The sequence below is a fragment of the Apostichopus japonicus genome, chromosome 2 (genome assembly GCF_037975245.1).
Source record: "Apostichopus japonicus isolate 1M-3 chromosome 2, ASM3797524v1, whole genome shotgun sequence".
Lineage (NCBI taxonomy): Eukaryota > Metazoa > Echinodermata > Holothuroidea > Aspidochirotida > Stichopodidae > Apostichopus > Apostichopus japonicus.
In genome coordinates, this window is record NC_092562.1 from 31,252,584 (window position 1) to 31,277,322 (window position 24,739).

Here is a 24,739-nt window from a genome sequence, read left to right on the forward strand (position 1 = left end):
TCTCTCGGTAGTTCCCAGGATATTTGAGCTGTGCACTTTTCCACACTCAATTCCTTTGCTAGGCTTGGCGAATTGATCACATAACACACATGCTGACATTCCAAACTAATCAGGTTGGAAAGTGAAAAAGTGGGCAATTGGGAAAACAGGAATGGCAGTCTTTACTAAAAGGCAGACCTTTAAATGATTGACCTAGAGTGTTGCCCCTTGCGCAAAGGAATTGCTTTGAATTTGCTTTGTCAGGATTTTATGTTAGCAATGTATAACATTATGCATTGCAATGCAATTTAATATATTTTCAAATTTGTTCATTTAGGAGATATTGTTTATTGTGTTTTGTCTCTTGCCTTACAATGGCTGTCCTTAACTTCCAGCCTGAACACTCCTGCTACCCTTGGTGATCACTTTCGAGGTAGGGGTAAAGGTACCTAAATCCATAATATCTGCCACTTTCTGAGTTTCCCCTGCACTGATAAGAGGTAATTTAAAATAAGTGTCCATAAGGTTTCTGGCAACAAATACCAGATCTGAGTTACTTAATCTGACCAGAGACCATTTACCATGACCAACTAAAAGATTAAGTACAATTCAAAAGACACTTGCGTTCCACGTATTTGTCTCTTAATGTTGATGTTTCCTGACACCAGCTGTTCGTGAGCTGGTGAAACAAATAAACCCCATAATCACGGTTTTTGGCAACAACTACTAAAGATATCATTATCAATAAAAAAAACTTACCATTTTCACAATTGTTTCCACTGAATCCAGGAGGACAAAGACACAGACCAGTTAAATCTGAGCAAACTCCTCCGTTAATACAAGGTTCACATGTATTAGTACAGTCAGGTGGACTCCACATTTTCTCTGGACATTCTTAATTGTAAAGGAGTGGAAAATATATCAGTAACATTGATGAATCAATTTGCATGTTCCCTGGACATTCTAAAATGTAAAGGAATATATTATAACATTGATGAATCAGTTTGCATTTTGCTCTTTCTTGTTTCATATACTTTGATCTTCATAAAGTATTGGAAAAACAAAGGTTCTACAGTACAAATCGTTAACATACAAAATGGTATCCTTGATTTATTACAAAGTTTTTGCTAATCAAATCTATTAAAACATGCAACATGCTATCCTTGATGTAATACAAAGTCTCTACTTACCAAATCTATTAAACATACAAGCAGGCCGTAGCAAGGTATTTGCCAAGGGAGGGGCGAAGCCAGTAGGCAAACTATCTAAGCGTAGCGCCACCATGGGTTGGCGAGAAGCGTTTCATAAAATTTTGGCTGAAAATGCCTCCCAGATCGCTGGAAATGGCACTTCCCAGGCCTTGTAGGTTGCATCTAAGCATTTTCTATTTGAAATTACTAGCCATATTATACCTTATCTACTTGTTATGGGGTACCTGTAACTGTATGCCAAAAAGAGATTATCTTGTCTTTCATCATGCTATGAGCAAGGCATATACCACAAACACATACATGCACATACACACCATTTAGATTGCATAGCTAACCATTGTTATTTGTACCAAAAAGTCAGTGCATGAAATATGAACACTTAAAGAATGTTATCAGTCATGAAGATTTCAGTAAACTCAACCACCAGTCTTAACTGATTGCACAGATATACATTATGTATGTCAGTATCTCATCCCACACTACAATTTGACACATTGCGATCTTCCCTGCCTAAAGTAAATACCATCCTATAGACTCCACTGTTTGGGCCAAAAACAGTCAAGATTGAATATCTACCCTGCAGTTAGAATGCTAGCCATACTGAATGCTAATCCGCACAAATTCATGATTAAACACAAAGTGTACTATCTCAGTGGTCAAGCCAAATTTATTTTTACACAGGAAAGTAGAAGACACTTGTGTTTACAATCGGATGATGAATCCTAGGCCTTGTTCACACTTAAGAACGCACTCGCCTCAAGTCCGCAGGGACGATTATAATTCCCTTAGTGTGCACGCTCGTGTACTCTTACTTCAAGCCCCCGCGTGCACTCTTAAGAATACTCCTCCTTTCAGGGTTTCTTCAAGCCCTCTTGCGTTCTTAATAATTGTAATGTGAACAGTCGCGGACTTATGGTGAACCAAGATCTTCCGATTAATTTATAATATCCGCTCTATCCAGTTGCAATTTGGCGGGTAAATTTTTAAACGTGCAATTGGCCTACCGCACCAATCTGTCTTAGTGTACAGACCAGTGAGGCAAACCTATGTTGTGCTTGTTTGTTCAAGTATCAGTGTATCACCTTTCTTAATCAAAGCACTGCCTAACGACTCCAAACTCACAGGTTTTTGAAGAGGCCAAATTGGTAATTTTATGTTAATTTCGAAACGGATGATTTAGAATCGGTTGAAACGGCAATTACTAAAGGCTAAAACTATAACGTAGGGCCTATCCTATAATGAAGTTAAACTAACCTATGCATACACCTTACTAGGTCTTTAGACCTAACATTAAATGCCTTTGATGTTGGATTAGCCTCAAATTACACATCAGCAGTAGAACAGTGACTAACAAGATCATTTGCTCATCCAATTGAAGGGTTTGTGAAGTGGTATGGATTGGGTTTGAAATTTGAATACAGTATATACTATTTATGTGCCATAACTGAACGTGATGGCGCAGTGGTGTACGGAGTGGTACGTACCAAATTACGTATTACTCCGTAAACCACTGCGCCGGGACATTCAATTATCGCACATAAATAGTATACTGTATTCAAATTTCAAATGAATTGTGGCAACGGCAAACCACAGGGAAATGACCTACTGTATTCACGCCTCAGTACTTGGGGGAGTTTATGCTATCAAGTAACAACTTATTAATGCTCAGTGAACTTGAGGAATGCCTTTCTATGACCAGGTTTGATCGACATGCCTGAAATACTTTACACAATGTACTTTTGTGGTGGTTGCACAGTGGTGGTATATTGTTCAGTTCTATACCAGCACTATACAAAAAAGGACTATACAAAAAAGGTCAGCATCACCTACCTACTGAATAGGATTTGTGTAAATAGACTGGCAAGAATCCATTCAACGCTTTTCTAGATCAAATTGTTTTGCAAAACCTTTGACAGTGAGAACTTCCATGCAACTGTGCAAATATACCCACCTCTTTTTCTCACTTAAGCTGTTATCTATTATTGTGTTGGCAAGATTGATGAAAGACGTACCATGCATGGCTCTGTCTTTTACAAAGCTTCTGTTACACATGGCTGCCTATTTTACTTCTTTGAATTAAGTCATTATAGGAACTATATAATATCTAGTATGACTCATGGCAGCATTGTCTGTTCAAAATTTATATGTGTTTGTACAAAATGTAAACAGTTACTTAATTCTGCTTATTAAAAAATTTACTGGAATTAAATTGTTATTCACATTAAACCTTTTTATTTCTGTAATATTAAAGCATTCGTATTCATTATGCACCAGGTTTAACTACTATAAGCAAGAGCAAGAGTTGATCCCTTCTTCTTTACCTTGCACTACCGGGGTAGAGCCTATAGATACATTGTTGCTTTGATTTCTGCACCATTGTTTTGAAGATATTAAAAATTAAAGTGAGATTTTGGTGACTGCAAATTTATGACCTAAGATATCTGAGACCTGTAGAAATTAGGTAAAACTAAGGTTAGGGAGCAGGAGGGCCATGTCCACATGCCTACCTGAACTACAGTAGGGCATTTTATATTGTGTAAGTTTGTTAAATAAAACTAAACTGTTCCTGTTAGCCACATAAAACACACATGCAGGCATACATGTGATCCCAGAGTTTACCCGCTGATATTAACATACAAGCTTTTAGCTCTCATTATAAATAGGTGGTTAATTGTTCAAGAAAGGGCTGGTACTGTTGAGTAGTGATGAAATGACATCGCATATTAGGTATACTTTATATTTATATGCAAATGCTCCTACTTTGAATGTTATGTAATTATATGTTGACAGAAGGGTTTCATTAACTCAAGAGCAGAACACATTTGGTTCTTAAGCTAGTAGATATTTTTAGAGTAACCTCTAGCTATGTATGTAGTTGAGTTGCAGTAGGTGAGAAGGGAGCAAGAGCGCAGTGCTAAAACGTTCCAATGTGTAGTAAGGTAGATGGGAAAGTGCAGATGTGGAGTGGGAGACAGCTAAAAGAGCCTTTGTTGTTTGTAAACAAAGGCTGTTGGAGGAATGACATCATTTGAAGCTTGGACAGATGAGAAACCAAGTATTGACCACCTTTGAATATTTGAGTGTATCCCATATGCTCATGTAGCCAAAGATGAGCGACAGAAACTCCACTCAAAGGCAAGGATGTGTATTCTCCTGGGCTATGGAACAGAAACAAAGGAATATTGGCAGTATGATCCTCAACTAACAGTCTTTCATAGTCAAGATGTTCTGTTCAAGGAATTAAGCTATTGGGTCGAGAAGGAGCCTGATGAGCAAGAAGAAAAACAGTACATAATGATTCATTCTTCTAGTGACAAAGAACCAGTTGCTGATGATGTACACTGAAAGTTATGACGATCAGAAAGGGAAAGAAGACAACCCGTCATTATGGAGAACAGGCTGCCCTTGCAGGTGATAAGTTGAACGAGCCAACAACTGTGACAGAAGTGATTCAAGACTAATTAGCCCAGATGAGTCCAAATGGCAGAGAGCCATGGGCAAGGTGGATGAAATCTCTATATGACAATGATAGAGAAGTTGCCAATGGATTGAAAGGCAGTTGGCAACAAGTGGGTGTTCAAAGTCTGGTGCTGAGGGCTCAGTTGAAGGGTACGAAGCTCAACTTGTGAAAACAGGGTTCTCTGAGACATTTGGAAATGAGAATGATGAAACCTTTTGCCCAGTGATCAAATTTGAATCACTTAGAACTGCCACAGCCTTTAGCAGTGAAGAACGGACTGAAGCTGCATCAGATGGACATGAAAACTGCCTTTTTAAATGGCAGCCTTGGAGAGACCTGTGCATACATATGTAACAGCCAGAGGGTTTTGTCGTCAATGGCCAAGAACACCTTCTATGCAAACTTAAACAAAGCATTTATGGCCTGAAGCAGTCACCCCAATGTGATTCCTGCCTCGATCTACATGGCCTCAAAAGGAGAGGTGTTTATCATTGCCGTTTATGTTGATGATATTCTCTTGGCTGGAAAGGGTTATAAACGAATGGAACAAGTCATCTCTCGCCTATCAGTTTGAAGTGAAGTTTATAGAAGAACTCCATATTTCTTGTTATAGTGTAAATCAAGGACTGTACTAATCTGCTGTGGGCAGTTTGCTGTACCTATCAACTATGACAAGACCAAATATAACCTATACATGAGCAGTGTGGCAAGGTTCATTGCCAATCCAACCCAGCAGAACTGTACTGTCATCAAACGTATTATGCGTTTCTTAAAGGTTTCCTAAACTTTGCTCTAATGTACATCAAAGATGGCTCAAAGACTTCAGTGGATACTCGATCAGATGCTGAATGGGCAGAAGATATCGATGACCACATGTCAACCTCAGGTTATTTGTTCCAGACGAGTGGAACTGCAGTCAGTTGCAAGAGCAGAAAGCAAAAAAGTGTTGCACTCTCTACTGCGGAAGCTGAATACATGGCATTGTTGAGTGCTGCATAAGAAGCAGTTTGGTTGCAGGGACTAAACACCTACAGGTATTTGAAAAGTGAATCTACCTCGAGCTACTGTCATCTTTGAATATAACTGTTCTTCCATTCACATCGTGAAAACTCCATAGTTAATCCATGGAATAGCCAAGCACGTAGAATACCATTTTATCCGCCAACAAGATCAGAGCGCAAACATGAAGCTTGAATATTGCGGAACAGAAGAAACCGTGGTGGATATGCTCACAAAAGAATTGCAAGGGGACAAATTTAAACAGCTGAGAAAGACTGTGGAGTCAAAGAATTGACTGGACCTTTTGCCTGCAATTGAATAGTTAAAATATTAAAGTAAACTACTTTTGTCGGACTGTATTTATACTGTATCTTTGTGTTATGCGTTAGCGTTATTTTTGTTAAGTATATGAACCCTAAAAAAATTGCATTATACTGTTACTCTTTATATAAACTCTGATGTCAAAGAGCCTGTAGCAATTACTGAGAAAGTTTCATACCTGTAGTTTTATGAGAATGAAGTTCTGTACAAAGTAAACAGAAACTCAGAGCTAGCCTAGGGAGGGGTAATCACAACTTTGTTTGCAAATCAGGGCTTTTTATGTACAGGTACCACAAAAAGTATATTTAATACGTGGTAAAATAGACAAGTATTCTTGTATTGTTAGAATAGAAAAAAACATAACAATAAGACTTAATTTCAATATTTTAGAAAACTGGGACTAATTCATAAACCCTTTCCACATTTTGCACAGAAAGCAACACATTTTCAACAAGTTTTATGAATATCCAAGCTTTTGCTGCATATATAACACTGATATATATTTAACACAATGTGCTCATTTTGAAAAGCTTTTTTAACTATTTCCTTGCTATTATTTGGTCAGTGACGCATTTCTTCCTTTCAGGAAGTGCTAAAGATGAGAATGTGGGGGCAATAGATCAACTTCATTTGGGCCTTGTTCATGCTTCAGAACGCACCCGTACTTCTAGTCTGCATTGGTGATTCCCTTAGTGTGAACGCCAAATACTAATACTTAAAGTCCACGGGCCGTCTTAAGAATTAGTCCTCCTTTGGGGGCTTCTTCAATCCCTCTTGCGTTTTTAATAAATATAATATGAACGGTAAGTTATATAAGTTATATAATATCCGCTCTATCCAGTTACAATTGGACGGGTATTTCTGAAGGTGCAGTAAGTAAGTGGGTTTGTTTGTAAACGTATCCAGGCAGTTGCCTTTCTTAACGAAACACTACCGAACAAGGCTATATGCGCACCCATTTCATTTTCCTTTGAGCCTATTCGACCAACACTGCTAACAAGTTACCCTAAAGGTTGTCAGACGAACACAAACTGAAAAACGTAGTCCACTTAAATGTAATAAACTTTAATTCACTGTACACCGACTGCACAGATTTTTGAAGAGACCAAAATTGGTTATTTTTTGTTTATTTCAAAACAGATGTTTTGGGGTTCGGTTACCATGGCAATTAGTAAACCATTATGTCTAGACTGGCCAACAATGAAGTTACATCAGCCTAGGCATAGATCTTACTAGGTCTTTGGACCAAACATTAAATGACTTTGATGTTGGTTAGCCTCAAATATGACATCAGCAGTAAAACGCTGACTAGCAAGATCTTTCACTCATCCATTTGAAGGGTTTGGAAGAAATCTGAATCTGGTTTAACGTGTATAGTGGAAATGATAGTGGTATGGAGTGCTTTGAATACAGTGAGCGATGATGCAATATTGTGGGACAGTGGTGTACAGAGTAGTACTTTATTACTACTTAATACGAAACTCATTCGTTCTTAAATGTAAACAAGGCCTTGTTTTCACACCTAAACCCTTGCAATAAAGAAGACATTTAGTTAACTTATTTCATAAGGGACCATTGCCAAATCTAATCGCTGTCATGAAGGCGTGTGCTCACAAGGCTATTGTTCACTTCTTCAGCTTGGTTATTCACTTGAGTGATCAGCTCTCAGCTGAGACTAAGGGGAAAATGGGAAAATATAAATAGCTGATATGACCTTTTAACCCTTGCGCAGTATGTTAATCTCACAAGCGGACTTAATACGAAACTCATTCGTTCTTCAATGTCAACAAGGCCTTGTTTTCACACCTTGTTTCCACACCTAAACCATTGCAACAAAAAAGAAATTTAGTTAAACTTATTTCATAAGGGACCATTGCCAAATCTAATCGCTGTCATGAAGGCGTGTGCTCACAAGGCTATTGTTCACTTCTTCAGCTTGGTTATACACTTGAGTGATCAGCTCTCAGCTGAGACTAAGATTTAAAGTAGAACGATAGTGACAGAAAAAAAATCTCTCATTTTCATATATAATGTAGTTTATATGTTACCAAGCAACATATTTTTTTAATTTTCCAAATAGCACACCGGAAAGTTATAAAAAAGGGAATTGAAACATCGTTTTTTCGTCTCCGTAATTTAGGAATTTGCAAACACTGCAACGACCTTGAACAGCCCTCAGGTCAGTGAATGACGTCACTGTGATGATCTTTTCTGTTGTGAACTGTTCAGTACGGAGCTGTGCGTGCATTTCGTGTCAGCATAACTGTTATTTTCCGGCGTAATGTTCAAGACATAAATAGATAATGAATATCACAGTGTTTCTTGATTTCTTCACCACGTGTTTACAAGTTTTTTTTTAACGAAATTTGCGGCGATTTCGCAACGATTTCCCAATATCTGAAGAGGTAACTCGCAAGCTGACCCAAAGTAACGTAAATCTCAAGATCACGTTTTGGCGGGTTTTATACAGAGTGATGTATGAATGTGCTCACTTACCAGTCAAACTGGCACAATAACAATAGTGATGATAGTCTCAAACGTAGTTTAGTATAACATCCGAAAGAAAATCCAAAGTTCTAAACAAAGTAGATTCGCTTGTATGCACTAGGCCTACTGTAAAACATAAACGTTCCTTGTTCCGTGCGTCATTAAATCCAACAGAAAGGTTTCACTGAGCTTGAAATACAACCGCATTTGAACTCAATCGAGTAGTTAGTCTAGCTCGAACAATTTTCTCACTACATGCAATGCCTATTGCGTTTCACATGCATGCCTCGTGGTTTGGGCTTCAGGAGGAATCGTATTCTAGCCCAACTTCACGTAGGTCCGCAAACGGTACTTTCACACTGTGCAAACATAAGTGACAGTGTGCGCTACCGTAAGTAATACTTACACGATGTTTTGTTTCGCTCGAGCATACATACATTTCCTATTCGTATTACATTTAAAGTGGTTTGGAGGGTATGAACACATCTCTGCCCAAAAAAACTCTGCCTAAGCGACGTCCATGCCCCAATTGAAATTTGCACGTGGATTCTCTCCTCACATAGTCATTGGGTTGTTCACGTCTGACATGTCTTCCAGTTCCAACACTTACTGTTGCATTTATCGGATATATATAAATAATGCGGAATAAAAGCATCAATCTTTCAAACCTTTTTTACTCTAGTGACCTTGCCACACGCAAATTTCAATTGGGCCAGAGATGGCTCTATGACCGAATATTCCGTAATTTACATTGGGGCAGTCGGCTTCACTAAAACGACAAGAAAAAGCAGGAACAATAACACCTTATTAAAATTAGACCGTTAAATGTCTCACGCAGTGTATCAAATCTCCTCTCTGGTTTAGGTTTTTTGTCGAGTCCAATATAGAGTAGGTTGCAACTAAACTTACACACTAAGTGCACACTGCTGAAGTACACTACGCCGAGCTCACTTTGTTATCATCATAATGACGTCACATGTCACTGTAGATCACGTGATCATCATATCGCTGTTCGCGAAAAGCCCAATTTTTGTTTAAAAAATCAACGAGTTTAGGATTTTTTTTTAAGCCTTTCCCAACATCGGATTGACTTGAATTTTCACATGTGTAATATGGAAACCAACTAGAATACTCTTGAATAAAATCGTATTTTTTCGTCGATGCTGAAAAATCACTATCGTTCCTCTTTAATGAGGAGGGGGGCAGTCTATGACATCATTGGTGTGGACAATGAACTTTTTTGTTTAGGACCGAGATGAATAACATTTAGTTTTGAATAATGATTAAGTTTCACAGGTTAACTTTTTCTGGTCTAAAGCTATCAGGCATCAACAATCGATTCAAGTTTATTTTGTTTGTACGATTGTGTCGCATTAGTGCACAGTTTTTTAAAGCCTATTTGTAATGCAGTATGCCAGTAGGCTTAGTGTATTATAGGTTGGCATTTGGAAGTTGTATCTATTTTGTACAGTCAAGTAACATGGTAGTAGTTAGGTCCCTGGTGACTTGATAAATAGTTTTGTAATAGCCTAATTAAGTGACTGACGAATGATCACCAAAGATGCATGACTGATATCAAATAAATCAGCAAAATCACTTAGATCAGGATATCAGTGACTACAAAAACAGCGGTTGTTATTTATGTTGTTTTCTTACTTATTTCAAACAGAAGAATTGACAACGTTAACAAGCACCAGACACTGCCAAACCCAATACGCTTTGTACGTGTGCAAATAACAATATGATTTACACACTGACACTGTTCGCGGAAGAAAACGTGCATAGCATCTTGAACTTGTTGTAGGTTGACTTTCGACATAGGTCGGACCACTGATTACTATAGAAAATGAGATGGTTGGACTACAGGAGTAAATATACAATGTTTTCTCCGCCTACCGTGCCAAAAATTAAGAGGAGTCTGTTATCTATGAGCAGAGGCTAGGCTAGTAGATTGTCATCATAGCAGAGTTCAAGTTACGTTTGCTGTTGCAATGGCGGAACAAGTTACAGTAAAGGAACTTATTTTTATTCTTCTACTGCATGTCATGTAACATGAGATTTTATGATAACTTAGTGTTTAATGGGCACCGCAGATGGCAAATATGACCCTCTGTGATATTTATGTTTGTATATGTTCACATGTTTAGGTTATATACCCAGACTGGCACATGTATTGTAAGCTTTGGAGCCTATCGGGTTATATTACACTTAGGCTGTACGTGTTAGTGACTGTAGGGGTGTTCGCTAATAGCGCCCTCGGATAGTGCTCACCGAAGCATTGTTTTAAAATGGCCACGCCCATGTGTCGCTAAACGTAATTGTTGCACACATAACAGTGTAGGCGTTGGTACTGACTTGTTTCCCACCGGATCTTAGTAAATTGTTTCAGTAATGTTTAGGATAAGTTGAAATGGACCAAATGTTTATCAAATTTTGAGCTGCCATTTATATTAGGAAAAAATCCCCATATGTTGGGTAATACAGTTGGAAACAAAAGTTCGGGTAATATGAAAGTGAGCCCCCAGTGATGTTCCATTTGATGCATATATGTCAAAGGGTAAACTGCTCATGTATTGTTGTATTTTCCAGTTATCATTGTGTCCGAGGAACATCACCTAGATATGTCTAAGATCAATGTTAGCTCACTTAGCCAACTTAAAGTCGCTTTCCAAATTATATCTAATAAATTAAAGAAGTGCCTATGATGAATGGTGAGGCTACATTGCTTCTTATACCATTAGAAACTATTCAAGTGGTTTTCTTGTTTTCTTCTTTCACATTTAGAGCTCGCTAGAGGGGAGAGTTAATTCACTGCTTGCCAAGTAAACCAATCTTTGACTGGTCATTTGTGTCACCCTATCTCCACCATGGGTGTCACCACACGGACAACCTTACCACTCCCGGCTTTACATATATGTATAACCAGTCACACGCTTTAAAAAAAAAATAGAAAGATGGATCGAGTTCATAACATTGGCACGGAACTGAGATCGTTTCGAAAACGAGACTCTGGACTAACCATGTTTTGTTCACAGCTATATGGTAGCCTATTATACGCTATAAGTATTCATTTGCACTGCAAAAGTAACTTAACAAGAGAAAAAGTGAGTCGATGATTATTTGCAGGGTAAGCTGTAACTATTGCAATCTGTGAGGTGGTGTTCTCTGTATTGGTGATTTTTGTTTCGAATTTGCAATTATATTAATTTGAAATATAAAGTGAGATATAAAAAAGTTTTGTAAACCTGTGGCATGGGGTGCTCAATGCATGGAGGTAACGGTAGTTGCAACGATCTACGATTCTGAGCCTAGGCTAGGCCAAAAATCTTCATGTAACCATGACATTGATCCGACCTTTCCTTAGCCTATTCAATTCTGAAAGGTTCCACCCATATGGTGCCTTAACGTACTGTTCATTTTCAAAGAGACTACCACTCAATCGCAAACAAAAGCGTAAATCAGCAAGGCCTATTGTAACCCTTATGAAAGGATGCTAGCAACCACTGCTGACTGTGGAAGCACTCTAAACATGCAAACAGACTCAAGCTCCGCCCACTCTGCATATTACTGAGAGCCAGTAGAGCTGTGGTCATGCTTAACTGATTTCAATGAATATACAATAGACGCTCACACGCGATTAGATTTGGCAATGTTCCCTAAAGAGATTTATAACTTGAGCTCAATCATACATATGACTACAAACTTGAAAGCCAATGACCTATTGAAACCACAAGACTGTTGCCATTTATATTTCAATCTTAACCCAAAATTCCTTTCTTCACTAAAAACTACCACTGATAGTAACAGAGAGAATACAATATTGCATAAATAAATCTACAACAATTCAACATAGTGGAGGGCAGGAGAACCAGCGGCAGCCATTTGCGGAACAGCTACACGTACCCGAATACACAATGCACATACTTTGAATATGCTCCCAATACACATACCCCGAACACACAATACAAAACGGGAGAGGCACTGCTCCCAATACACATACCCCGAATACACAATACAAAACGGGAGAGGCACTGCTCCCACACATTCCCCAAAAGCCTTCCCAATTCATAAAGGATACTTATAGGGCTACGCACAAAATATGTCCAAATATTCTTTCTTCTGAAACCACCAAGAAAGGTGCAGATTACAACAGTTCCGAGTGAATTATTGGATCAAAAAGAATCCAAGCAGGAAACGAACATTCTAAACACTTTGAGTGGTAGAAAGATAAAGGAATTGACCGGAAGGTCTACTATACTCTACTCTAGGCACTATCTACTCTAGGTACTGTCTACTCTAGGCACTGTAGTATGAGAGTGCTAATATTGTGAGGAGACAGCAAAGTGAGGAAAAAGTAAATATGAAGAAACCTATATTAGCATATATAAGATGTGAAAATCAACAAAATACCCACCTCTGACAATAACATTCATGATGGCATGGACTTGTTTACTGTATGCACCCTGTTCCTGGCTCTCAAAGACAACAGATTTCAAAGCACTAGCATCACCACAAGATGTCTTTCCCACACAGGAGCTGCCTGTTGACCCGTCTGGATTACTAACTCCATCTCTCCTCCAACGAAGCATTGCTGTATCTACGCTTGACTCAACCATGACAGTCACGCTATCGCCCATTGATGCACCAGTGGAATATTCCAAAGCTTTAATAGTTGCTGAGAAGAAATTAAGATCATTAGGTAGTGATACCAGCACACAGTCTGTAATAGTTACAAATTTGTTTCATATTATATTGCTGTGCTATTTGCCTGTACCTGTATGTTGGTAAACCTGCCTTCAAATTGCCAAAATTATTGCTTCAAGTTTTCTTATTGATTTACATACTTGTTTAATAATCAGACAAATAAACTTTGCAGTTATGTTTATCAAAGTGTGTGTGTACACTTGTGTGTATGTGCAAACATTGTAAACATTTCACAAACTCCTCTTAAAGGTGAAGATTGTTTCTTTCTTCAGATATCATGTTTGCAGACTTTTATTTTGGATGACCTTTAACATAAAACAATAAACCACAAGGGTTCAATATATGTTATATATTCCATATGAGATACAACCCAGTTTCCCATTAAAAGAGAGATCTTGTGTTTACATAGATTTCACACTGTGACCTCTAATGATCTTTGACCTCTAATTAAAACAATAGAGTTCATCTACATAATATGTGATATTTACATACTAAATATGAAATAAATCTACATTTCCATTCTTCAGATTTTCAGACTTGCCTTGTGCTGCCGTCACATGACCATTCAACAGCAGTCTGTTTTAATTCAATATGGGGTACGCATACAAAGTTTGATATCCTCCCAATTAAGCATCCGTTTTGTGATACACATAGTGCTTCAAGCGAGGCATGAGGCACACATACACAAACAAAATACACACACAGACACCATTATGATTGCAAAGGTTTCAATTTAGACTGCTACCATCACATTTATCATATGTGTAGGTGATCAAACACCTCATACCCATTTACAGAATGAGACTCAAGGACATGTATATCATGTACTAAATCAATGTAAAATATTAATGGTCACAATGAAGGTCAAAGGCCAAAACTGACCAAGTTGGTATAAAGAAATGGGGTGTTGTGAACTTCTCAACTGCAAGGTTTATGGAGTTTTCACTTGTGGGTGCATGTACAGGTATGCATGGAAATGGGTTGAGCATCTATGTGTGATCAAGTCATATTGTTGAAATGTCAGAGACAAAGGGCACTGGAATTGAAAGTCTGTTTTTTGTCATTATGAGCGTGCATGTCAAAATGACTATATATAAAGAACCTAAACCATCACTCCCATGTAGGAATCATTAATGTTTGTCATATATATAAAAGTCGAATGTCTATTAAAATTATTATAAATGAGGTATGTGAAGTTGGGTATCAACTTAATTGCTCTGGATTTATGTATACTTGACTTATCCAATGAGGACTGACATAGTGATGTATTCTTCATGTATGTATCCTAGTTGCAAGTATTTCCTTTCCCTGTCCCTCTCCCTTTACAATACAGTATATACATTTGATATTCTTCCTGTTCTAACATTGCCATTTGGATTGTCATCATTGAACATGAAAGTCATGACAAAGAATTGAGTTCTGCCCCGAAAACAATCGAAACACATTGATATTCATTTCTCTCTTCTAAATATTTAGATATTGTAAGAGCTTACATGTATGAAGTTTCATTGCATGAGACCTAGAAATCATATAAAGAAATAGCATCTATTGAGACACTTACTGTATGTGTTAAAAAATCAACTGCAAAGAAAAAAATTGTAACCCACCACAGCAACAAAATTTTTATTTGAATACAAAACCAGAGCCATACATCATATATATTTCATATGAGGTGTCATGAAATTCCATTTGTCTTCCAGGATGAATCATATGGAAACCTTAAACACCTTTACTTACACTTACCTACACTTACCCAAATAACCTTTGTAAAGCATAATTCAAACATTCACCAACATGTTGGCTAATGAGTGTACAACTATGGTATCAATATAATTTTCTTTTCTTTGCTGGAAACTTGGCAGGTCGGCATAAGTTGTTAAGCATGAGGGTCATTCCGTGTCAAATCACGGATGGCTGTTGCTGCACCCTCTCCAAAAATTCCAAAACTTTTTGTATGATTGGACCACCATGAAATAAGCATATTCTGAAAATTTCAGTTGCATTGCTTTACAATTGGCAAATTAATCACACTTTGAAATTCTGCAATTTGTCTCCACCATGGCATTTTGGCATTTTCTTGACTTTTGAGGTCTCATTTCTCAGCAATTACACATTCTACTACCTTTCTATTACAGATGCCTATAGAGTCTATCCCATAGAACAGAAAATAAAAAATTAGGATACAAAAATATTGTCTTGTGGAGTTAGGTCAACTTTAAAGTGTCAAAATATTCAATTTTTGTACTTTTCACTAAAAAATGTGCTATTTTTAGTGATGAATTGCTCCTAAACCATTGCTTCAGGGTACTTGATTCTTTCAGAGGTTATTATTTCTAGTATAAACATTACAAAATAATGATTACAATGCTTTCCTATAATATGTTTGCAAGTTGTGCAACTCTAAAGTTGCTATTTCATGCTGCGATTCAGCATGAGGTAGGGGTTTTGATGCCAAATTTTTACCAAAGTAACCATGTTAGAGCTGTCAAGGTTTTATTCTTTAATCATAAGTATAAAGTTCTCACACCTAAACAAATTTCAGGGTTCTAGCTGTTCTCAAAATTAATTTATGAAGTTGTTAAATTGCTCCGATGTACAAAAGAGGTCGTCTTTGACGGCTAATAACTCAAAACGCGTCAAATTTAAAAAATCTGATAATTTTTTCTGGAAGAGATATAGTACCACCCTGTTTGTACAAAAAATTTCAGGAGGGTGTTTTGCCTTATTTTGAAATGAAAAGTCCTCAAAGTTTGGGATTTTTACAAAAAAAGTTTTTGCTTGTTTTGATGTTCCATGAGTTTTGAGCCTGGGTATTGTACTGTACTTCAAGGTCATTTAGTTCAATACTGTGCAGTTTTTAATTTCATATAGCAAAATACTATTTGCAATGTACTTGTCTGCTCCTGGTTGAATTCATTTCATAAGAAGACTTATCAAATGAATTTCAACCAGTACACACATATGTATGTACAGTGTGTACAGTACATACACTGTACTAAGTGTATATGTACGGAGTGCCATGAGTGCCAGAAGACTATGTTAAAACAAAATTAACACACTTTACACGTACACCCAGTACAGTTTTGTACTGTACATACATCTATGTACTGGTTGAAATAAATTCTATAGTAAAGTCTTCTAATTCAACCAATCGTATATGTACAGTTTGTATATTAGTGATACTTTAAACAGTCTTCTGGCTCTCATGGCACTCCGTACATATACACTCAGTACAGTGTATGTACTGTACACACTGTACATACATATGTGTGTACTGGTTGAAATTCATTTTATAAGTCTTCTAATTAAATGAATTCAACCAGGAGCAGACAAGTACATTGCAAATAGTATTTTGTTATATGAAATTAAAAACTGCAAAGTATTGAACTGAATGACTTTGAAGTACAGTACAATACCCAGGCTCAAAACTCATGGAACATCAAACCAGGCAAAAACGTTTTATGTAAAAATCCCAAATTTTGAGGATTTTTCATTTCAAAATAAGGCAAAACACCCTCCTGAAATTTTTTGTACAAACAGGGTGGTACTATATCTCTTCCAGAAAAAATTATCAAATTTTTTTAATTTGACGCGTTTTGAGTTATTAGCCGTCAAAGACGACCTCTTTTGTACATCGCAGCAACTTAACAACTTCATAAATTAATATTGAGAACAGCTAGAACCCTGAAATTTGTTAATGTGTAAGAACTTTATACTTATTAATAAAGTATAAACCCTGACACCTCTAACATGGTTACTTTGGTAAACAATTGGCATCAAAACCCCTACCTCATGCTGAATCGCAGCATGAAATAGCAACTTTAGAGTTGCACAACTTGCAAACATATTATAGGAAAGCATTGTAATCATTATTTTGTAATGTTTGTACTAGACATAATAACCTCTGAAAGAATCAAGTACCCTGAAGCAATGGTTTAGGAGCAATTCATCACTCAAAATAGCACATTTTTTAGTGAAATGTACAAAAATTAAATATTTTGACACTTTTAAGTTGACCTAACTCCACAAGACAATATTTTTGTAGCCTAATTTTTTATATTCCTGTTCTATGGGTTAGACTCTATAGGCATCTGTAATAGAAAGGTAGTAGAATGTGTAATTGCTGAGAAATGAGACCTCAAAAGTCAAGAAAATACCAAAATGCCATGGTGGCGACAAATTGCGGAATTTCAAAGAATTTTAAATCGGCCAATTGTAAAGCAATGCAACTGAAATTTTCAGAATATGCTTATTTTATGGTGGTCCACTCATACAATAAATTTGGGAATTTTTCAAAGATGTCGAACTACAACATACCCCAAAATTTGGTGATTTGATATGGAATGACCCATGAGCAAGTTTCAAAGTGAAATGACATTTGGCTGAAGTGGTACATGGCTGAATCAAGGTGGAAATATGCAGAATCCCTGGGATATTTGTAACTTCCATGATCAAGGGGTGGGGGGCAAAATAGTTTATAAATTTACAAAACAAAGCATTCACATGATTTTTATGAAAAAATCAAAATTGCCTTACACGAAATATCTTCTTTTTTTTAATGTTAACAAGTTCACAGAAGGATGGAGGGAGCGGGGATGTGTAATGTGCGAGACTCATTGGTTAAATCTTGCCTCATTACCAAGAAAATATTGCACCATAGAAATAAAACCATATGATCTCAATAAGCTCCCAGGTAAGACAGAACCAATTCCTACATTATATTGCATAGTCTTACAACTTTGCGGAACTGTACTGTTTTTATAATTCGTAGTCGGATCAAGTTGGATCATCTCAGAAACAATGCAGGTTGAAAGAGCCTTTTCAAAATACATTCTGGTTATCCTACAAAAGTTGGTATCTCGTTCAACTTTGGGAGTTAAAACTGCATAAGTGATTTTGTGATTTTATAAAGCTTTTTCATGCAATATCATGATTTCTTTTTGATGGTCCAGCCATCTATGATTGATTATTTGATCATACTTCTGGCACAGTTCCAGTTAGTTTTTGAACATCCTGCAAGGTTTATTGACCATGAAATTGAAATAGGAGAACCCATCATGATAACCACCAAACTTTACGGCGTGAACTGTAATGCAACCTCATTCTATCCCGATCTTATATGCTCATCTCCCGGAGAACAAAATCCATTTCCTTTGTCAGGATATAATTGCATTTATCATAATGTTAATGCCATTGTGGTCTCAAGCTTTAACGTTAGCCAGACAATCACTTTTACTTACTGCGTACTATTATATGAGAAGTAAATCCAAAACTGTCTACGTGTTCTTTTTATATTGCTCTTCTTGTTTCAGCTGAAATTTGTCCACTTTTCTGCAATTGTCCCTGATTTCCCGATATTTTTGGAATGCAAATTTCTGAATCTCCTTATCTTGTCCTTTTGCAAACGACATATGGTAGGGATTTGCGATTAAGGACAACACTATTTTGTTTCAACATTCTAGTAGTGTTATTCGTGCAATCCGGGTCAGAAAGCAGAAAATGATATATTTGGGAAATATAAGAATGGCATTTGCGTAGTTGAAAATGTAAAACAAGTTGCCTGTAGATTAAGTGAAATAACATCACAAAAGAATGCAAGGATCAAAATTCTTGGAAAGAGGCCAAGAAATAAAGTACTGTACAAGTGTACGTACAATGTCAAGTTTAAACATTGCTGGGAAGAGACAGGTATGTTACAATGCTTTTGTATTAAAGTATGTAGCAGACCAGCTCAATGTAACTCTTTTTGGAAAGTACAGTAAGCGGAGTCAAATAAATGTCAATGTTCTTTGCAATGTTCTCTTTTAAATTCTTAAACTTCAATTAGTTATGCTTGCGACGTCTTTCTACGTCGGATTCCACGGATTTAACCAGATTCTAACAAAATACGAATGGACTCGCGGCTTTGGTTCGATTAATTTATTCAGCCATTTTCGTAGAACAATTTATTGTGACCAGCCATCAAATAGAATAACCTGCTAGGGTCGAGCTGGTGGCGCTACTTAGAATCATGCGACAGTACACAACAATGCTAAACCACTAAACCACTAATTTACATCTAAATTACAGTTTCCAGTTGACCAGCTTGCATTACCATGTTCTTTTATTGTTATTTTGAGGCACTCTTTGTTCAGTAAACCAGCATTGAAATTGTATTTATATTTTCTGTGTTGTGCTTGTGACGAACACATGCCCGCTCATTTGCATTTGCATTTAATGATTATGTGCAGTATGTATTGATTCAACACCAATTGGTGTGGTTGCCTTAATGAATATTTGAAACAAATTCATATTTCTGCCAAAATTACAGTAAGCAAAATGTTGCATGTGTAGAACCCAATTATTTACTGTGGTCCCATATCCAAGCAGTTGTATGTTAGAACTACTTCAAATACCCTCATATACCTGCTTCATTGGTCACCAAGACCCTCCATTCCACTGGGCTTTCATCTTCTGTTACAGTGATGGTGTAGATACCAGTCCTTGCAGCTGTCTCCATGGTGGTAGGTAGGGTAAGAGTAGCAGGTTCACTGCTGATGTTTGTCATTGCTTCATCTGGTACTCTAGGACTATTGAGTGTAAACATATAACCTGCTGCAGATCCTGGAAGATCCACTGCTTTATCAAATGTTACATTGGCTGTCTGGGAATCACCTGTGTATACTTCAATGATAGTTGGATAAGCTGTGGTTGCTACAGGACTCTTTACCACAGCAACATAGGGAGGATCAGACTGACCTGGTAACAGGAATAGAAAATAATTTATGTGATAATGGTTTGACAAAGAAACTGATTTGGAAGCCTCACAGAATGATAATTTAACAGTGCTGAGATACTGAAGCAACATTTAGTGGTACACCACAAAACAACCATGCAGCTGTGAAGCCTCAAATGAAGTAGGCCTAAGTGTCTGTTACACACACTATAAAAGGGGTCAACTGGAAGATTGATTTTGATTACCTTTTTTTTTCTTCAGGTGATATTTTAGAAGATCATCAGCACCTTGGGCATGTTATACAAGGGTAGTAAATTTAGTGGGTGTGTGATGGTCCAATGAATTTTCATATTGTAAAGAAAATCTGGAACATTCACCGACAAAAACCAATGAAGTATTACTGATAAAGGTTGTAAGCCTTCCAGGTGCCCCCCCCCCTCCCCTCCCATTCCCTCCCAACAAGATCTCTGAAAGCTATAAGAGACAAATAGAACTGCATTAAAAAAGGTTATTAATAAACAGATATTGTAAAAGATATGTGGTGTTCAAAATACCCCAGGATCAGAGCACAGACATATTTGGGTTTTTTTGCAAGTATGTTGCTTTTTTCACCTTGGCTATTGTGTCCTTAGCTGGGTGTAACTATAAACACTTGTATTGTAACTCAATACTCAATTAGGAAAAGCATCTACATCTGTTCAATTGCTGGGTGTCTACTAGCGTTGTGCGGGATCCCGGTAGTCAAGTGAATCCCGGTATCCCGATCCCGGGATTGACTAGTCCCGATCACAGTGCAATGTGTAAATACTACCAGGAGTGGGAAAACAACCGGTTATTAAATGCGTTTCGGTATCATTCCCGGAATCCCGGACATAATAAAAATATTGACGTATTACTTTTTGAAATAAAGAAAAGAAAAGAAAACACGGTATTTCTGGTGTCTGTGTTCTTAGTGTGAATAATATCTGATCAATGTACGTACTGGCCTAGACCTTTATATAACGAATCAACTTTTCACAGAAGTTTTGTTATATATTCTTCCTTCAAAAAATGATTGTGAAGGTTCCCATGTATAAAATCTTTCCACATGTATTTCACCTCGTTTTGATATAATAATTATAACAATTTTAATAAATTTTGAACCTAAACCACAGGGAGAATTATATCCAGCTTAAATCCATCTTCGCTCGGGACTGTATATTATAGCCAGGGTACCAAACAGGTATACAAAGTGCAGACTTATGGTACTTGAGATTTAATGCAGTAATGAAATGGATTTGTTTATCATTGCGGAGGGTTCCAGGATGTCATTTAAGTTATCTTTGGCTACTTTTTAATTTTGAAGAACTTTCTTACAAAATATGGATATTGTACAGTATTGAAAGTATATTTTCTAGAGAACACAACAGACGATTAACGATATAAGTAGTTCTGTACTATTCTCATGTATATAGATTATAATCTCATAATTACATAGCCCCTTTGTTACATTCTTCTTGTCTGAAGTTCCAAACATGTGGTGACTTGTTGATAGTTGAACAATTTTCATTTGAAGGGTTGCCCTATTCCAACATCATGGAATAGTGGGGAATAATGGGGAATTCCCAATTTCTGGATGTGTACGGATTACTGGTTTTATCCTTGTTCAAACATGTTAAATCTAATATCGTACACCGAGTATGAATGAAGCATGCTGTGGGTGCTTTTGGTTTGTGATTTTCTTTTTAAAAGTATATGTTAGAAAACCAGGCTTGTAAGAGTATGTTCATGGCCTAGGCTATGCCATTGAATGCGTGACATTGACAGTCTCGTAACTATAAGTGCTTTGAAATGTTGGGGAAAATCCTGGTAGTAATTACGATACCCAGATTCATGTTGCAACACTACCGGTTGTGTGAAATTTGCACTACTGCACAACGCTATACAGTACTAGGACATCCTGTCCACTGCCAAACTAACTATGAGTCAATTAGAGGATACATCAGCAGGTTATATATCCCCAACATAGTACGGTACTAGGACATCCTGTCCACTGCCAATCTAACTATGAGTCAATGAGAGCAGGGACATCGCTAGAGGAGGGTGTGGGGGGTGTCTCAACCCCCCCCCAATATTGGCAAAATTGACGATAGTTGGAAAATTAGAGTGCGACAGTCGGAATTTCAGACTGTCGCACTCTAATTTTTCCGACTGTCGCAATTTAATTTTCATATATTCTTGTAATTTGTGAGTGACCTAAAAGTTTTGGTCAAGATTGACCTTTAATCAGTCATATTTACCACGTTTTCCTTGTCACTTTGAGAAATTGTATCTCGCGATCCTTCTACTCCACCATAAAAAACTTTGTATGATTTTGAATACTCTAAAAAAAAAACCTAATAGAACAACGTTTGCCAGCTTCAATTCGGTTAATTTATGTATTAATTTTGCTATTTGGGTGGGTTGACTCTGTTTGCTAGCTTCAAGTAAGTTCAGGATTTACATTGTCTCTATGATCTGTTTTTACCTCCATGCTATGATGTACGATTAAAACACTTACTGCTAATCTACGGAAGCTTAAAAGTGCCATCAACAGAAGAAAAACTTTGTCCCATTAGTTAAATTTTACAGTAAAAATTGTTTCAATAACAAGATAAAATCTTATTAAAAATCAGAAAAATGTTGGATTGCTCAGTTGTTTTAACTGAGCAATTGAACAATTTTCTGAACAATGTTTAACAATGTTTAATTGACAACTTATCATATCTCGTAAATTGGACATTTTTCTGCAAAATGTTTAGTTGACAACTTATCATAGCTCGTCAATTGGACATTTTGCTGGGTGGGGGGGGGGGGTACAAGGCAGCAGTCGGAATTTTCTGGCTCCAAAACCCATCCAGTTGGAATTTCAACCACTACACTCCCCCCCCCCCCCAATCACCAGGCCTTAGCTATGTCCCTGAATGAGAGGATACATCAGTAGATTATATATCCCCAACATAGTACGGTACTTGTGTTTACTTGTAAGTTGAATTATAACTAATTTATATGATAAGTATATTATTGACTTGTAAATACTAATTTGAATGCAACTATCTAGGTGACGAATTATTATTCAAATTATTTCACTTGCTACACTTGCCTAGAGACTGTACCTGTTTTACCGTAGGTATGCTTTATTGGCCCAAATATGCTAGATATTCAATTATGGTCACCTTTTGTCAAAATTCTTAAACTGTTTTTATTACAACCTTCGAGAAACTTTTTACTCACTGGGATTATTCAGTCATCTTGTGTGTTCCTTAAAAATGTCTGAGAACAATTTGGAGGGTAAAGACCCATAGGAAAGTACTTTTTGAAAAATTCTAGCAATTATATATGCATGCTATAATTTGGGGCCTATTCTGACTACCTTTATATAGCTTTGAAATACAATTTTTTTTTTATTATTATTATTGATCCTATGGCCTTTCCAACCACCTGTAAGATGTTGTCATATGCCTGTTAGACAATATGGTTAACACTTGTAGGCATATGGTGACAACAGGACATGAACGTAAATGAAAGCAACAAATTTAGTTATGGCAGCATTATTCCAGTATTGGCCAGCAGACCTAGGTCTCTTAAATAGAGTTAGGCTTAGTCTGGTCAATGGTAGTTTACCGATGCCGGGCAGTGTCATTGCCGCTATATAGTGACAGCTAATCGTGACATTTCTCTAACTTACCAAATGCAGGACCGATTCTTAACAGAAAAAGTAGAAACACTGTTATAGTCGCAGTTACCAACACAGGACATTTACTTCCACGTACAATGCCAGCCATTTTGTCCCGAATAAAGGTAGTCGGCCTTGACAAGGCTGAGGAGTTCTTGATTGTTACCCTCTGTAACTTGTACGGGGATCCGTGTGTTTAGACCCTACGGGAATGTTGTTCTGCTACCGTTGCGCGAGAATCGCAGTGTAAGTTAATAGAGATGTGTGTGTGACTTGTGTGCTATTTACTTACTGGATGTTATAATGGAACTGCGTCATTGGCTCGAACTTTCAAAGACATATTGGGCTGAACCATTATCACGCACGGGGAAACAGATAAAACAATCTTAGATTAAGGAGCAAGGAAGGGTCAAGGAAGAGGAAAGGAAGAGGAAAGAAAGGGAAAAGGAGAACAAACCCTGGAAATAAATGTAGTAAAAACATGAGCAAGAGTGATCTCACAATGCTACCGCTTCCGGACCACTGGACTTACATATTGGGGGTTTCAGATATATTCCAGTGTGCTGTTGACTTTACTGAATCACTATCAGGGAACATTATGATATAACAAGGGCAACTGTGACTGTGTCACAGCTGACGTTCCCATCACCACCACCCCCCCCCCCACACACACACACAGTGTCTTAGCATGGAGCTATAAACCAGGTTTATAGCTCCATGGTCTTAGCCAGACATTTCAAATAGGGTGCCTCATCTGTTACTGATTGCTCACGAGACTATCCATCTGGCGCAGAGTAGATTTAGATTATTGATACAATGAGAGAAAAGTTTTGTTTTGTTTTTTTTAATAGGTAGCATGGACTTCGTATAAAACTTGAGAGTGGTACTACGGTTTCTATAAATGCTATTATCTGTGTTTTCCGCATTCCGTTGCGGCAGTGTAGCTTTTGATGTATGTGCGGTATAACAGCGGTCACATGACTAATTCACCTATTATGATTAGACATTACCTATACTGGCATGAACAACAGGCCTCAAATTTCACAAGTTTTAAGGCAAGGCCACTAGCCAACTAGCATCATACCAAAGGGCAACAAGGTGATAAAGAATAAACATCATGAAACAATTTCTGTCCCAGGTCCTGGCGGCTGTTTTAAAGAAGCAGAATA

General features: G+C 37.2%; 1 protein-coding gene across 4 annotated transcripts in view; it reads right to left on the reverse strand.

Annotated features, from left to right (window-relative positions):
* LOC139955968 (uncharacterized) overlaps window positions 1-23,853 on the reverse strand; it is a 595,985-nt gene extending 572,132 nt beyond the window's left edge. For all 4 annotated transcript variants that reach the window (XM_071955175.1, XM_071955174.1, XM_071955173.1 and 1 more), the window contains exons 1-4: window positions 23,583-23,853; window positions 19,567-19,899; window positions 12,872-13,132; window positions 739-873 (exon numbers count right to left, since the gene is read on the reverse strand). In XM_071955175.1, coding sequence (XP_071811276.1) covers window positions 739-873; window positions 12,872-13,132; window positions 19,567-19,899; window positions 23,583-23,679 — 826 coding nt within the window. In that variant the 5' untranslated portion in view covers window positions 23,680-23,853. The remainder of the gene's footprint in view (window positions 1-738; window positions 874-12,871; window positions 13,133-19,566; window positions 19,900-23,582) is intronic.
* Window positions 23,854-24,739: the final 886 nt, after the last annotated feature.